Genomic DNA, 18,104 nt, shown 5'->3' with positions numbered 1-18,104 from the left:
AAATAATAATTAAAAATTTTGTGTGTGTGTGTAGCTCTTGAAAAATATTCCTTAAGCAATTTTATATTCCATGTGAAATGGTAGAGAAAGGAAATTTCAGGTTTGATTATAACTGATTATCATATTGAGCAAATTGTGTGCTGTTGTAATTTCTTTATCAATGAAACGTGCTATCCTTCTCATCAAGGTGCTAATTTACACTTAGTAATTCAATAATTTGGATAGTGTGTCCATAAAGTTGTTTTCAGATTGTTGAGAAAAACCCTTGTAAAAATAGAATGTCGTGATTGTATCATAACAGTATCAAATTGGGGAAAAAATATCTGATGAAGTAACCATTCTTTTTCATTTAACAGATGTGCACCATATTTCAAAAAGTTCTAAGTGTGATTGCCATTGGGAAATAGTCTTGATTCAGCATTTAAATTGGCAGTGTCATACTAGTGTTATATGTTTTCAAAATGAGAAAGTAAGGAGATGTCATGCATTCAACAGATCAGATTCTTTAAATCACTGTGCTATTATTCCTCAGGAGAAATGAAATCTTTTGTGTATTTTTAATTCTTGGAAGAAGTGGTAAAACATGTGGGGCGGAAGGATAGGAAATAATTACAACTATATATTCAAATACAGGCCTCCACTGAAAAAGCTGTGTGTTGCAGGAGCGTGGCATATTGAGTGATCAGAGTGAGGAAATTCTCAAGAGATTGTTCTACTTATGAAAATCCTTTCTGAGCATTTTCTTAATTTTATATGAAATACATTGTTATTTAAGAATTGACCATAGTTTAGCTTAATTTTTTCAAATATGGCTTGTTTTTTTTTATTTTTTAAATTAAAAACAAATTTTATTCCTTCTTTTCTAAGTATTAAGTCGTTACAACCAGGGCTAAAACATAAACAACACCTTGCTAACTTCAAGTGTGTCATCTATTGGTTGTGGTGCTAGCAAAACATCTACATTTTGAAAGAAAAGTCTAATGCTAAATACATAAGATTCCTTGTGGCTATAAACTCTTTTAGAAGGAATAAAATGTATCTTTTTTTAATGACTAGAAAAGTTTAGCTTTTAACATAATATCCCATAGAAGTCACATTGGGGGCTTGTGGGGAAATTTTCTTTTATGCATAACTGGGTATGTCAGGAAAATAGATCACTTGATTTGGAGATTCAACACATATTTGTGAACCTTCATTTAATATTGAAGAAGTAATTACATTTTCAATAGTAGGGCAGTGAGTGGGCTTTTTAGTGCATTTTTACCTTTCCTTTTTGAGAGAAAAAGAAAACATTTCAAGGAAAGCTTGTACTCTGCATAATAAGGAATTAAGTAGTAGTGTACCTGGCATCCTTTTATTGCTTTGGTAATTTTCCATACTGTAATTTAATACTCTCTTAAATTTTGAGAAAAGGTCTAAATCATTCATGGTAATATTAGCAAAAATTTTAGACATCTTTTTTAACTACTTGGATCTCCTGTCCAGATTAGATATTGTGGATTATCCAACAAATGCTTCCCACCTCCAGCTTAAATTGGAAATAAAATTGTTTTGGAGTTTTGCAGTAAAAGGTACTAATGCAAAGGGAACAAGGGAACAGTGCAAGATATTGAGATATCATAGGTATACTTAATATCCTCTAAGTTTTTGTGTCATGGCAAACTCTGTCATTGACATGACCATACAAGGCTTTTGCCCAATTTGAAATCAAGTAGTAATCTTCTTTCTTTCATGACCATTAAATTCTTTTGAACTTTTTTAAAACAGGAAAAAAGTATATGCCCACCAGAACAAGATGTGCTACAATTGAGCAATCAAAGTATGGATCAAAAGATGAGAGGGATTTGGGTAGGTAATTTTAACACAGAAAGTAATGCCGCATATTGGCTTAAGTTTTAGAGAAATTGGTATAACACATTAGAATGACTGTTAAATGGTCGACCCTTAACAAATTTAGACTCAGTGTATCCCCCCCCTCCCCCCCAAAGAATTGAATTATTAGGTGAGAATTGCAAGGAAAGTGAGAGGCTCTGTCTTAGAACTCTGGTCTTGGTTATATTGCTTGGCCACTCTAAAAGTGATTTAAAGCACAAGTGATAAATAGATCCAAGTGTAGTGTTGTCATCTCTCCTGAGGGTAAATCACTTAATGTTAAGCAGTTTAGGATATTATTAATTGAACAGTAATATTTTTCCTGTTCTTCAAATATGTTAAGTAACTGCAGATAGAAAAAAAATAATGCAAAGAAAGTTAAATCTTTTTCCATAGAGATTTCTAATGCATAAAACTATTTGGATGATTCACAAAAAGTCAAGGTTAAGCTGAAAAATAAGATGTTACAGTGGTGTGAAAGTTACTTATATCTGGTTGGATGCAACTAGGCTAGGCTTACATTCTAATCTAAGCATGTACTTAGAATTCTGTTAGACATATACTGCAGAATGACTTGTGTAAATTTATGAATTATATATATATATATTAATGTTTATTTTTGAGACGGACAGAGAGAGAGAGAGAAAGAGCATGAGCAAGGGAGGGGCAGAGAGAGAGGGAGACACAGAATCCAAAGCAGGCTCCAGGCTATGAGCTATCAGGACAGAGCCTGACACGGGGCTTGAACCCATGAACAGTGAGATCGTGACCTGAGCCGAAGTCAGACCTTAACCAACTGAGCCACCCAGGTACTCCAAATTTGTGAGTTTTCTTAAATTTTACTGCCAAATGATAGCTGTGGGCTATAACTTTTGTTGACTAATACTGAATGTTGTTGTTGTTGTTTTTTCCCCACAATCCAAGTTGCAAAACAATGAAGTTTATGACAAAATTCAGGAATGGCTGCTGTACTCTTCACTTTTCTTACCAGTACTGCCATTATAATGTCAGCAGCTATTATTAAAAATAGAACAAGACCATTTTGAGCTGAGCTATTCAATAAAGTTGCCTGTAGTCACATGTGGGAACTTAAATTTAAATATAAATTAAAATTAAATAATACTAAAATTTAGTTCCTCTGTTGGACTAGACACATTTTCAATGCTCAGTAGTAGTCACATGTGCCTAGTGGCTACCATATTGGACAGTACAGATTAATAGTACATTTCCATCATCACAGAAATTTCTATTGGACCTCCCTGTTTGAGAGAGTCTGAATTCAGCAGTGAGAAGATTGGAAAAGTAGGAACATCTTTGGAGCTGAGTGAGAGCAGAGGAGAATGGGAGAATGCAGTGGGAAACATTTGTCTCCTTGAGCTGTGTTACACTGTGTATGTCTTCTTGCTTTTAAGTACTGTTCTAACATGATACTTGATTATGCTGTTGGTCCTAGAACTTACTAGAAAAAGTTTTAGGTGGATGAAGCATATGTTCTTAAGTCTTCTAATTAGTGTCACTGTGAAGATGACTCACTCAGTTTTGTCTCTATTCCATAGTCAAGATTTAGCTTTTGTTTGTTTAATAAATATTTATTGATTCCCTCATCTGTGTCAGGTACTTTTTTAATACTTAGAAAACAGAGTCTCAGTTTACATAGGGGAGAGACAGTAAACAATAAATAAATAATGTCAGGCAGTAGTAAATTCATGAAAAACAGTAGAGCAGGGTGAAGGGATGGAGGGTGACAAGGATGTGGTTGTAGGTCAGGCATGAGTTGTGCCAAACAAGGGGTCAGTTGGGGAATATCTGTTGGATGAGTTCTCATTTACGAAGACACCTGAGTGAAGTTAGGGAGTAAACCTTGTGAATGTCTGAGGCAGGTACATCCCAGGCTAGGTAGGAGTATATTGGGCTCAGGAGATGAATGGTGAGAGGATCCATGGTGAAGCAGAGTGCATGATGGTGAGAATGGTAGTGTCCTTACTTCCAGTCTGCTGACCATCCCTTTGATCATACTTGCCTATCTCTCCTAATGCATCCCCATCCTTCTGGTGGCCTAGTGATTTTTGTTTTTATTTTTACAAGCTCTCTGTAATCTCCCCAAACAGTTCTTTGTACTCATCACTCCCTTGCCTAGAAATCTTTGCCAGTGGTGAAGGATTTCCCTTAGGTTTAACCTTATGTAGGTAAAGAAAACAATGGAAGAGCTTTTTTCCTCCTAAATTCAAAATCTTTACATGTATTGTAATTCAACTATATTATGGGCTAAATTGGCTTTTGTAAACTAACTTGAAAGCCTCATGTCATTTAGTATACTATTTTCACGGGAAAATGAATTATGAGTTATAAATAATGCATATATTTGAAAGTCTAATTCATTGTTATGTTGATGACTGCCTGTATTTTGGAATAAACAGAGAAATGTTTTGGAGTTGGTACTTAAGTTTTACTCAAATGGTAATTCTTTGGAGAGTGAAAGATTTATTAGGGTAAGTGTTATGTTTCGGTATATATATTTCTGACTGTATAGAAAAAATGTTTTAATTTGGGCAGACTTGAAAATGTTGGAGGTTAATGTTTATAGGCTTTTGTAACCTGTGATTTTCTATAGTGTTACTCAGCTAACAGTAACACATTTGTGCCCTGAGCTGTGTTCACACTAGTACTAGAGGGAGGGTTGGTTGAAACATTTTGGTGTTTTACTGAGATCCTCCCTTGGCACAGTTATAAAAATATTCGTAATACTCTGATATTTGCTTGGATTTTTACAAAGGCTAAATTTTTATAATTGAAATTATAAATTGTTTCATTTAGAACTTGTTTATAGCTATGCTTATTCTCTGTTCCATTTTGAGTATAAGCATATAAGAAACTCATAGGGTGCTAGGCTTCATTGTGAAATTAATAGTTCATTACATGTTTCTTGTTTTAGGGAAATTGTTCTCCTAACTCCAGAAAAAGAAACTCATGCTTAAGCATTTTATTGAAATAACATTTAATTTGCTAATATCTAGTCTTAAAATCATGTGTATTTGGTGTAAGAGTAGGTTGTAATAGTCTTTGAGGATTGCCCTATTGTTCTAAAATATCCTATGGGAATAAGCGTTATGGAGTAATGGGAACATCATGGAGAAAATTATTGTAATTGTAGTAAAACTACAAATAATGAATAAGCCTCCTCCATTGCTTAAAGGAAAAAGCCCCAGCTTTTCAGCTAAGGACCAATAATAGTCTCTGATCAACCTATCTTTTTAGCATTGAAGACTACTGTTGCTTGTTTATTCCTCTCCTTACACTCTGACACCAGATATGTGCATTTTTCCCACCTCTGACAGATTCTCCAACACCAACTGGGTATCCTACAATTCAATTCAATTCTGAAACTGTCTACCTGGAGTTAGCATCGGGTTCCATAAGTTAAGAGCTCTCAGTCCCACAAGACTGTCCCCACTTTACATGCCAGTCACAAGTTCTACATTCTACATAGTCCACACTTCTGTCTGACTTGGCTACTAATTGGGGGTTCTCATAATCTCCTCCTTGATTTTGATAATTTGCAATAATGGCTCACAGAACTCAGGGAAACACTACATGGACTGGTTTATTGTATAAGAAAGGATATGATAAAGGATACAGATGAACAAGCCAGATGAAGAGGTATATAGAGTAGGATCTGGAAGGGATCCAAGAGCTGGAGCTCCTGTCTCATGGAGTTGGGGTGTGCCACTGTCCCAGCAGGTGAATATGTTCACCAGTTCGGAAGCACTCTGAACCCTGTACTTTAAGGATTTTTATGGAGGTTTCATCAGGTAGGCATGGTTGATTACTAACTTAATCTCTAGCCCTTCTTTTCTCCCCAGGGAAAAAAGTTCCTCTCAAAGTTCCAAGCTTCTCATCATGGCTTGGTTTTTCTGGTGACCAGCATTCATCCTGAAGCCATACAGGAGCTGGTGAGCATCAGTTCATCCTGAGCTATACAGGAGTCCCCCAGGAGTCATCTCATTAGAACAAAAGATGTTCCTGTCACCCAGAAAATTCCAAGTGATTTAGGAACTCTGTGTCAGGAAATGGGTCAAAGACCAAATATAGAAACTAAAGATGCTCCTAGCATCTTTGTCACTCACCTTGCTCTTTGAATGGATTGTTTACCAATGTATGATTTTATAACACCACAGAAAAGATTTCCTTCCAAATGTTGGAAGAATGTCTGCTTTATGAAACAAATAAAAATTGTTAGTATCACTTGATTTCACCAGAAAAGACTTTAAATGTTGGGAAGATATGTGCATAGTGATAGAAACAAGTTTTCAAAGGTACCATTTTTGCTTGAAAACTCCACATTAATCATTGGCAGCACATATTCTCATTTGTTCTCCCTCAGGTGACAGGATCACTTTGTTTATTCTAGAGAGAATATCTGCCAAATTTTGAAGTTTGAGTAATCGTAGTTTGTTAGTTGTTTTTTTCAAGTAAAAATAGTGCTCTGTGAAAAAAATATCTGCCAGTTCAGCTGGCTTGCAACTCAAGCATTGTACTAACATGTTTTGCACATGCGCAAGCGGGGGAGGAGCAGAGAGAGAGAGAGGGAGAGAGAGAATCCCAAATAGGCTCTGTGCTGTGAGCACAGAGCTGATGAGGGGCTCAGACTCACAAACGGAACCATGAGATCATGACCTGAGCCGAAATCACAGATCGGATGCCTAATCAACTGAGCCACCCAGGCGCCCCACACTAGTGTTTTTTCTGGAGCAAAAGCTTACTTTGGAAGCAGCAGAAGTACTATGCATACTTTGTATTTTGTCACATAGGGTTAAAAGAATATGTAAATCAGTGTTTGAGATTTAGTAAAATATTTTCCTTTATATCAAGGATCTAAGAGAAACAGGCTTTTTTTTTTTTTTTTTTGAATAGTGAGTATGCTTAGTTGTGACAGTGAATTGCTCAAAGAACTTGGTGCTACTGCCTCAATTTCTGCAGATGCAGCCGTTTTATCCATCATTGTTTTGCATCATCAGTGCAAATATGACCACAGGAGAAAAGGCAGATAACATGTTGGTATTTTTAGGAGAAAGACTTTTACCTATGGGACCCTTTTATTTTAGGGTCATGGGGGAATCCTGAAGGCTTTATTGACCACTCTTGGAGATTTGCTACTATGGAGGAAAGATTTAATAGTTAGAAGACATAAATTTAAAACCTGTCCACCATTCTTTATTCTTATGATGGTATACTTCGTTTCTCACAACTGCAGTTATCTTTGAAATAGGTTTAAAACATCTTGACTTGTTTTTTACTTTTGTGTTTCTTGGGTTACAGTTTAATTATAAAAAACTCTAATTATAAGTTGTTACTATTTCTAAATGAGTTTTTGTTCTAGCCAGTTTGCTTTACTTGTCAGACATGAAACAGTAAACACTCCAGATAGTTTTAAAGAAGAAATTTAATACAGGGGATTAGGTTCTTACAACAAAACAAAACAAAACACTGGAAGTACTAGAGGTGGGATCTCCAGCTCAGCCTTAGGAAATGATTCCCAGGCTCTTGCAGGACTGGCCACCCAGGGAAGCAGCTCCCTCTGCCACAATCAGGAAGACAGTGAATCAGGAGGCCGCCTCTGGGACTACTGAGTTCAAGAACTTACTTCTGCAGCTGCAGCCCAGAGAACAAGCAGGCAGGGTTAGGTAACTGCCACTGAGCTGTGCCTGAACATTGGAATGCAGTCTAGTTGCCACTTCTCTATCTCTTGACATCCCGAATCTGGAAATTGGACACTGGAATGCTATGTGGAACAACACGTATCTGTTCAGTCATGCTGGAGAAAATAGCCAAAAGCAGCAGGATAATGGCTTTCCCCTCGCTCCTTCCTTCTCAGTCTCTTGTTAGTGCATCTGACTGATGCAACCTAAATTCTATTCAGAACCATAGGTACAAGTGAATTGGGAAAATAGATTTGTTTAATCTTCCTAGCTTTTGTAGCTGAAGACAGCACATTAGGAGGATGAGAGACTGGAGTCTGAGGGCTAAGTAATCATATCTCCCATACCGGTTTTTCTGCTTCTTTGTGATTTTCAATTTTTTTTTTTTTTTTTTTTTTTTTACCTCCATTGTTCATTCTTTACTCACTTGCGTTCTAGTCATTTAATAACCACGGTAGTTCTCATTTTTGGGGGCCCATTCGTGCCTCTCTAGTCCTAGATTCTTCAACAATTTTTAAGCTGGACTGGATAGCTACACCCAGGGTGACATCCGTCTGCAACGTTTGTCTAGATGGACTTGGGTCTTGTAAGCAAGACTTAGGAAACTTTCGCTTGCTGGTATATGTAGGCATGCTCCATCATTTCAGTTACCTTGCTATATTCTGTTCTACATTTTACCTGACTGAATTTTTTTGTACTCTACTTATTACATTTTCATGAGGTTTCATTGTACTCTCTTAACGACGTTTAAAAAACACCTTCCATAGCCAACAAATATTTCTAATATTCTTGTAAGCTGTTGTTTAGAGAAAAAAAGTGTCGATAACAATAGAAGTAGACTTTTGAAACTATCAATATACATTATTTCTTTCTCAGTAAGTATGGCATATTCTTTTTGAGTAACTATATATAACCCTACAGTCAATTGGTAAAATACAGGCACCTTATTTTCCCATCCCCAACCCCTTTTCGTGTTTCCACTCTTGCAAAATTCTTTTCTAAGAGTTACAAAGAAACCAATTAATTTTTAATGTGTCTCAATATAAAACATTCAAAATACCTGTAACCATAAGCCCAACCTCACAAAGATAAGGTAAAACAGCTATAGCTTTTTCTCTTTCTTACTGTATTGTTGTGCAGTCCCCTACTTAGCAATGCATTATGGTTCTTATGATAATAGAGGTATTATTGCCATCTTTTGAGTGAAGGAAACTGACCAATATAGAAAATTGGATTAAAAAGTGTTTTTTCTGAAGGTAGTAATAGCTGTAGCCATTATTCTTTGGAAGAAGAATACTTACAGCATCAAGACTATTTTCTTTCTTGCAAAAGAAAATAGTATCACTTATTTGTATATTTCTTGCTTTTTGTGAAATGAAATTTTTTTTTTAAATGAAAAGGACTGCATGTTCATTCATTAATTCGGATGGTAGCAAAGTGTTTAAAATAGAAAGTGAAAGGCCCTGATACTTCTAATCCTATAACCCTCAAAATTAATTACTGTTAACAGTTTAGTACATTCTTCCAGTCTTTAAAAAAATGTATATATAAATATATATTTATGGTCAGTTAGTTTCTGAAACATAATTTTTGAGATCTCCTTTATTATCATACTTTGATAGATAATGTGTAGGTGGTAGTATGTATGAATTGTAGTGAGTATATGATTGAATTAACTTCAGAAAGCATAAATACAACTTTAATTATGTTGATTTCAATTTTTGTTGGGAAAGAACCAATTTTTTTTTTTAGCATTCTTCTGCTTATTAGCTTTTAATCAGAGGCTTCCCAGTAAATACTGAGATTCCTCTGCAATGAAAATTATTTATGCTCTTATTGCTTTAGGTATATTTTCTAGGGAAGAACATTGAGTTTTAAAACATAACCAATTTAAAATGTGTTTGCATTCTCTTCAGAGAGGCTCTTATGGAGAATTAAGTTGGTGCTGACTTTGGTTTGAAAGGATATATTGGGTATAAAATCCCCATGATAAGAATTACCTTGATTTTGTTTGACTTTTAATTTTGAGAAAGATAGTTTTGCTTTTCAGATGTGATTGATCTCACTGGAGATGATAAAGATGATCTTCAGAGAGCAATTGCCTTGAGTTTGGCGGAATCAAACAGGGCATTCAGGGAGACTGGAATAACTGATGAGGAGCAAGCCATTAGCAGGTAAAAACATAATTTGTATAAAGTAGATATAAGTACTATTTATAATAGAAATAATAATTGGCTTTAATTAATTTCAAGAGGCACAAAGATATACTTTGTTATTTTAAATAAATCACTAATAAACTTCAGTACTGTTGTTATATGTTCTGTAACCAAAATTTTCATATTCTAGTTTGATTGTATTTGGAGCTTAGATTTTTAGGATTTTGGAGTGGCATTATGAGGCATTAAAATTTAGATGTATGTTTTCATATTGTTTTGATTGTTTTCTTACCCTAATCTCTTTTGGATATATTGTCCAATTCAGTTTATAGTCATTTATAGCAGGGGTTAGCAACCTTTTTCTGTAAAGGGCCAATAGCAAATGTTTTAGGCCTTATTGGCCATATGGTTTCTGTCACAATTACTCAACTCTAGTATTATAGTGCCAAAGCAGGCATAGATAATATATAATTTAATGAGTGTGACTATGGTCCAATAAATCTTGATTTTAAAAATAAGCTGCCGACTGGATATAGCCCATGGGCCTTAATTCTCCATTTTCTGATCTATAATATGATAGTATGTTTATAGGTTTGTTTGTTTGTTTGTTTTTCTTTTAAAGAAATAGGCAAGATTCCAAGATGTGTGATAGAATGAATCTTTTGATTTAATAATGAAAACTTTTTTAGTTTGAAACATTTTGATTCATCAGTGGATCAAATAAAAATAAATTTGATTTTTTCATGAAACAATGTTGACTTAAAAAAATCTTTATCATCTTCTAAACAACTTTGTGGAGGTAATGGTAACTCTTTTATTGAAGAGGAAATTGTTCTTTTAGGAGGTTAAATGATTTTCCAAAGGCACACAACTAAGGTAAATCTGACGACGCCAGTGTTCTTTACCCTCTAACGCAGTTGTTTGGTAGCAGAATGTACCAGCTTTCTCAGATAATTTCCCTTGGCACAATATCAATAATGCATTTCTTTCTAGGTAATTTGAGATTACTGTATGGTAGGAGATGCCTCAAAATGCTATATTTAGCAAAGGCACATAATTTTTCTTAGTAATACTTCTTAATGTCTTTAAATGTTACTTTGTAAGACAGTAAGATGGAAAGACTTAAATTAAGATTTATTGTCTTTTTCAGTTGAGCTAATTTCAGTTAATGCCAGTAATTTTAAATGAAAAACCCAAAATTCATACATTATCTTTAGACATTTTAATTAGGCTTTTTTTTGTGTGTGAAGGATTTAGAGAAACTGTAAAATTAGTTTTTGCCTCAAAAAAAGGATCGGAATGAAATAATTATCTTGAATAATTATAAAACTTGGCAGGACTTAAACTTTGAGGAGAAATATTTTAAACATGAAATAGGTGAGTTGGATTTCATATTTAAGGGCAATGATCTTTTATGTGTAAAAGATTGTAAGATAGAATATATATTATAATGCAAATCTTGTTTTTAAAAGTATACGTATATTGTTGAAGCGAATTTACACGAGTATACAACAGAAAAAAGTCTGGAAGCTTATATACCAAATAGTGTCACTAGTTTTTATATCATGTGTTTTCTAATTGAAACAGCACGTACCAGTTAGTTAATAAATAAAAGTAACTTGAAAGTTAAGGATTAAAACTTATTCCTAATCTGTTACTTAATGTATATGTTATGTATTGCTCTAGATACTCACTTTTGTCCAAATGGGAACCTGTATCTCTTAAGATAATGTTCTTTTTTATTCTTGGTCTTTTAAATTCTAATATAGTCTTAAAATAGTGAATACTTTATAAATATTTTTATTGTACATAACATTACCGACATTTGGTGTGGTGTAATATGCCATGAAATTTTACATAAAATTATATTCTGTAGAAGTAAAAAATCATATTAATTTAGTTGCAAAATGTAAGCCTTCTGTGGTATGTGTAGATTTTATAATTTACAGCTAACAAAAATATGTCAAGTGTAAAATGTGCAGTTAATAAGCACATATGTAAATCATACTGTGTCAGACAGGGGCACCTGGGTGACTCAGTCAGTTAAGCCTCCGACTTTGACTCAGGTTTTGATCTCACGGTTCATAGGTTTGGGCCCCGCATCTGGCTCTGTGCTGACAGCTCAGAGTCTGGAGCCTGCTTCAGATTCTGTGTCTCCCTGTCTCTCTGCCCTTCCCCCACTCGTACTCTGTCTCCCTCTCTTTCTTTCAAAAATAAACACTAAAAAAAAAAAAAAAATCAAAAGGGAATAAGAGAATTGTAGCTAAATATATGGCAAAGAGATATTTATATTTGTTCCTATGGGTTTTATGAAGGTTTAGGATTCTAAATTCAAAAGAGAAAATGATTTTTAAGAAACAGTTTAAATATCATGCATCAAAGTAAATTTAACTATTTGCTCATTACTTATGTTCAGATAGCAAAGTTTTACCCAACAGAGTCCTAGAATCATTTGACTATGATTATATTTCAGCAGATGTACTTTAATATGAGTTCATACATTTGGAATACTACATTATAATTATATGAGTTACAGCATATCTTTTTATATCTCACAATCCTCTGTGTAGACACTCACAAATTTCATGGTAAATTTCTTAAGTTGAACATTTAAAAAAAAAGTTTGTTTTTGTTTTTTTTTGACATTTATTTATTTTTGAGAGAGAGAGACAGACAGACACAGGATCCCAAGCAGGCTCTGCACTGTAAGCAAAAGAGAAAGAGAGAAAGCAAATTCTAGGGAGTATGCTACTAAGCTTGCCACACTTAGAAAAACAAACCCACAAACAAAACCCCGAGACAGTACTACTGATTGGTAGGTCGGTCATATTTAAATGTCCCTTGGGGAATTTAGTTGTTTTTTTTTTTTTGTTTTTTTGTTTTGTTTTGTTTTGTTTTTTTTGTTTTTTTTTTTTAGAGTGAGCTTGAGCAGGGGAGTTGGGGAGGGAGAGAGAGAGAGAGAAGGAGGGAGGGAGGGAATCTTAGGCAGGCTCCATGCTCAGCATAGAGCCCAAGGTGGGGCTCCATCCCATGACCCTGGGATCATGGGCTGAAATCAAGAGTTGGGTGCTCGGGGCATCTGGGTGGCTCAATTGGTTAAGTGTCTGACTTTGGCTCAGGTCATGATCTCATGGTTCATGGGTTCAAGCCCTGCATTGGGCTGTGTGCTGACAGCCCAAAGCCTGGAGCCTGCTTCGGATTCTCTCTCTCTCTCTCTCTCTCTCTCTCTCTCTCTCTCTCTCTCTCTCTGTCTCCCTCCCTCCCTCCCTCCCTGCTCACTCTCTTTCTCTCTCTGTCTCTCTCTCAAAAATAAATAAACATTAAAAAAATTAAAAAAAAAGAAAAAGTTGGATGCTCAGCCAACTGAGCCACCCAGGCACCCTGGGGAATTTAGTTTTGAATGGTGTTGTTTTTGTGTTGTTTCTAGGTCCTGGCAGAATCAAAAGTATATTGTCTCTCTAGGAGGGTGTCTTTATCCTTGGCCTCAGAGAACCCCTTCGGTAGCTTTTGAAGCTCTGTAAGCACCCACCCTGAAAATTACCACACACACTTGGAAAGAAAAAAAAAATTACCGTGAGAATCAGCAAGAGCAATAGGCAGTACACATGTATTTAGATATTGTGATTGATAGAGTTATGCTTTAGCTTTTACAGGATATAAGAAATCCTTGAAAATATGACGTAGTACATTTGAAAAAGAAGGAAAATATCTTCTGGAAATGAAAATTAGAATTACCAAAGTAAGACCAGAAAAGAAAACAGAATATAGGTTAATAGGTTAGAAATAGCTAAAGAACGGGGGAGGAGGCACGGGAGTCACGATCCCAGGGTCACGGGATTGAAGTCTGCATCGGGCTTTACACCAAGCATGGAGCCTGCTTGGAATTCTCTCTGCCCCTCTCCCTGCTTGCACATGCATGCGTGCTGGCTCTCTCTCTAAAACAAAAAAAAAAAAACAAAACAAAAAAAAACAAAAAAAACAAAAAAGTAGCTAAAGAACATTAGTCTGGAGGGTGAATAGGAGAAGAAATTCTCCAATTTGTAACAGATAGCTAAAAAAAAAAAGATGAAAAATACGGAGATAGGTTAAAAGACATGCAAAATAAAGTGAGTAGGTCTAACATACTTTAATTGGTGTTACAGAAGGAGAGGAGAGGGTGGCTCAAAGGCCATATTTAAAGAGATAATAATTTATAATTTTTCAAAAGTGGAAAAAATAACCTATAATTTCGCAAAGCCCAACAAATCCTAGTTGGGAAAATTAAAAGAAACCCACACCAGAGTCACGATAATGATGCTCCAGAACATTTAGGACTGAGAAAATCTTTAAAATATTCACAGAGAAAAAAGGAATTATCCTAAAAATAGTGACAGTGAAGGTGACAAATGACACAGTTGACACAGTAATAAGACACATGAAAATCATGAAATGATTTTCAGTGAATAAAAAGAACTGCCAGGATTCTTTGCTCAGTGAAACAGTGAGGGGTGGTCTCACCAGGGCACTTTTCCTTGTGATTCAGGCTCCAAGGGCAGTTCTGGAAGACTGAATGTGGGGTGGTTATACTGCCTCCACTGCTACAAAATCAGTATGTCCCATTCCGGTAGTTGTAATTTTACCTCTTTTTGCAGTAATTTTCTGCTTGAACCTGACCTTTCATCTAGAAGGGTAAGTGCAAGAGGAAAAAGAAATTTTTACAAAATTTACAGGGGCTCATTGTGGCTCCCACATAGGCCTCCATGGGCCACTGTAGAGAAACTGAGTGAGCAGTGTGTTCAACTGACTATTGACTATTTTTACACTCCAAGACCATTCAGTCCAACAAGGAAGTCCAGGGGTCTGAGCTGGAGTTAAGTTTGGGAGCCACCTGGGGTAGGGGGTTTACCAACCAGAGTGGCCTGCCGTTGCCCTTAGGAAAAGAAAAAAGCATCATGTCCAGGAGCAGTTAGGGTGGGATTCTGAATTTTTATTACGTTTCTTTATTTTTGAGAGGCAGAGAGAGACAGAGCATGAGTGGGGGAGGGGCAGAGAGAGAGGGAGACACAGAATCAAAAGCTGTCAGCCCAGAGCCCGATGCTGGGGTTGAACCCACGAACCGTGAGATCATGACCTGAGCCGAAGTCGGACACTCAACCGACTGAGTCACCCAGGCACCCAGGATTCAGAATTTTTATAAAAGTTCTCTTTTTTTTTTATTAAAAAAATGTTTTTAATGTTTGTCTTTGAGAGAGAGACACACAGAATGCAAGCAGGAGAGGGGCAGAGAGAGGAGGAGACAAAGAATCTGAAGCAGGTTCCAGGCTCTGAGCTGTCAGCACAGAGCCCAACATGGGGCTGAAACTCATGCAACAGTGAGATCATGACCTGAGCCAAAGTCAGTCACTTAACCAACTGAGCCACCCAGGCACCCCTAAAATAGATCTCTTAACTCCTACCCTTTTTATTTAGGAAGCTGTTGTGAGAGGAAACTGCATTAAGAAGATGTGTAGGTGAGGCAGTCAATTATAAATCTTTTTAGTTTTGTGAAAATAATAGTAAGGCTCAACAATACCGGATACCTGTGGATCATAGAAGACCCATGGAATGCTTTAATTACTATTTAATTACTATTCATTTTTTGAGTCATTTCTGACATTGTCAGAGTACAAGTGGTCTGGAAAAATTGAAAATATGAAACAGATTAGTTTCAAGGAATGCAGGACTGTGGCCAGAATTGACTGATTCGATGGGAACAGCAACACTGTAACTTGAAACAGTGTCAATAGTGAGGTACCACTGCTAGTCCCAAGAAGGGCAGAGGCCAGTAAGTGGGGAGAGCTGAGTGGCCAAAGGTTCTTTGTAGTCAGTCTTCCAGAATTGGCAGGCAGGCATCCCCCATACAGTGTGTCCTACCTCACCACAGGAGAAACAAATCAACTTTTGGAAGCAGTCACACGTCTGACAGGCAGGCAGTGGTAGCCTCTGTGTCGGAAACATAGAATCTCTTAATTTGTATTCAACATACGATTATTGACATGTTGCCTTGTTGGCTGTAATGATAGATTGCAGCAGTGGCGGCCGTCTGGTTAGTGCACACTTGCCAAGTCATCCCCTTAGAGAACAGGCCCCACTGTTCCTCCATCACAGTGGCTAAGATGAAACAGCAGGACTATACCAAATATTGGTAAGCACGTGGAGTACCTGGAACTGTCACATATTGTTGGTAGGGGTGTATAACGGAATTACCACTTTGGAAAATCTGGAAAACTGGGTACTTACAATGAATTTCAACATATACTATACTAGTACTTAGTGTTTCCATTCCTAGGTATAGACCCTTGAGAAAGGAGTCCATTAGTTTTATTGATAATAACTAAAAACTGCAAACAATTAAAACGACGCAAAAGAGTGACTGCTGTATGATTTCATTTCTGTGATGTTTAAGGACAGGCAAAACTAATTTACAGTGACAGAAGTCAGAATGGTGATTTCCTGGGAATCACTCTTGGCTATAAAAAGGGTATGAGAGAATTTACTAGAACGATGGATATTTTCTGTATTTTTATCTAGGTGGTAGTTAAATAGGTGTATAGATATGTAAAAAGTTTCCCTGAGCTGTACATTGAAGATTTGTGTATCTTATATGCAAATTATCCCTCTACAAAGTACTCTTTCCAAGAAAAGCATGCTTTGAGCTATGTTGATTAATAATCAACATAGCTCAAAAAGAATTTCTATGTACAAAAAGAATGATAGGGAGAAATTTTAAAAAGCTACCATTTATAACATAAGACTGTCAAAGACAAGAATAAATTTAATGAATGTGCAAGAACTTCCAAGAAAATTAGCAAATATCATTGAGACACATTAATGAATATGTAAATAATTGGAAACATATTGTATTTCACAAATTGGAGGACTGAATGTTGTAAAAATGGTCATTTTTCCTTAAACTGATTTATGGATATAGTATGATCCTAGTCATAATACCATTTTTTTCAAAAAGGAAAATTACAAAATTATTCCTCCCTTCCTTCTTTCCTCCCCCTCCCTCCCTTCTTTCTTTCCTCCTTCAGTCCTCTGTCTCCTCCCTTCCCCTCCCTTCCCCTTCCCTTCTCCTTCCCTTCCCTCTTTCCTTTTCATTTTCTTTTTTGTTGGTCTATACAGCCTAAATGATATGTATGTTTTTCAGTGAGTATGATGTTTCCCTAAATGTACTCAGATGATCTAAAGTGGGATGTTTTCAACATTACTGCTATGATGCAATTTAAATAATTTAAATAAAATTAACACTACAAACATAATAAAACTAGCAAAAACCCAAAAATCAAAATCAGTACAATAGAAATTTAATGGGAAGGTGAACATTTATCACAAGTAAGTGCTTTAAATAGTCCATGTAGAGTGTAGAAGGAAAAGAGCAAAACATTTTACCATCTTTGTGTATTGCTGCATGGTCATGACCAGTGTTGGGAAGATAAGAAAGCAGGTGATGGGTAGTGGGAATTGGTTTTTGATTTGTGGCTTTTGGGGTTGCATCTCTCAGCATGCTGTATTTTGCTATAAGCTATTTCTAAGCTCTCTGAAATTTGCAGTGTTGTTTTTTTTTCTTTGTTTTTGTTTTTTGTTTTTTCTCTCTACTGGCAGACTTAATATCTGGATTTGTAGCTATTGCATACTTTATATTTCAGAGCATGGATAGTATCAGTGGCTTTACTTTGGTGAGGTCAGGGAAGGAACTCTTATTTATGTAGGACCTGGCTTTATAGAAAGTTTATATTCATTTTGCCAATACTAGACTATAAAAAGGGATGGGGTCTTGGGAATAGAGTAATATTTGGGTTAGAGATTGGGCTTTTGCCAGAAAAATAGAGAAGCAGCAGCCACATCTAATATCTTAATCCTTTCACTGTAAACATTTGTTTAGCCCTTAGTATTTATCATATGTGCTCTAGGAATGAAACAAATCTGTGTTTTTACCCTCCAGATGCTGATGCGAGAGACTGGCTGAGTAATAAATATTTTTGGTGCAGTGTGATAAATGTATTAATAGCTTTTTAGGAGTCAGGAAGAGGTGGTGGGAAACTTAGTGAAGTGTGTTGTAAGTCCCTGGTGATACAAAACTGAATGTGTTATAAACTGTAAATCAAGGTCACAGAGTCATGGCATTCTTCCATCCACCATCTTTTAGTACGATAGCTCTACCATGTGGTGTGGTTAAGGAATGTTACAATAAACCTAGTTCTTTGAAACCCATATTTTTTGTTATAATGAATGAAGAGATCTACATATGACTGAGTTGAGGCTTCTTCTTTCCTGTTTGTGGTATTTGCAGCTTTCCCCAGAACTCATTGCTTGTTTTAGTTCATTCATCTCTAATTACCAAGGCTGAAATAAGTTT

At 35.9% G+C, this 18,104-nt stretch overlaps 1 protein-coding gene across 5 annotated transcripts in view; it reads left to right on the top strand.

Annotated features, from left to right (window-relative positions):
• The window catches only part of USP25 (ubiquitin specific peptidase 25), a 151,514-nt gene that overhangs the window by 32,921 nt on the left and 100,489 nt on the right, over positions 1 to 18,104 (top strand). For 3 of the 5 annotated variants that reach the window (XM_023238852.2, XM_023238854.2, XM_019839497.3), the window contains 2 exons: positions 1,768 to 1,848; positions 9,619 to 9,742. In XM_023238852.2, the coding sequence (XP_023094620.1) occupies positions 1,768 to 1,848; positions 9,619 to 9,742 (205 nt within the window). The remainder of the gene's footprint in view (positions 1 to 1,767; positions 1,849 to 9,618; positions 9,743 to 18,104) is intronic. The other 2 variants (XM_023238853.2, XM_023238855.2) reach the window with 1 other exon arrangement.

This window comes from Felis catus, chromosome C2 (genome assembly GCF_018350175.1).
Source record: "Felis catus isolate Fca126 chromosome C2, F.catus_Fca126_mat1.0, whole genome shotgun sequence".
Taxonomy (NCBI): Eukaryota; Metazoa; Chordata; class Mammalia; order Carnivora; family Felidae; genus Felis; species Felis catus.
This window is presented reverse-complemented; position numbering and strand designations above follow the sequence as displayed.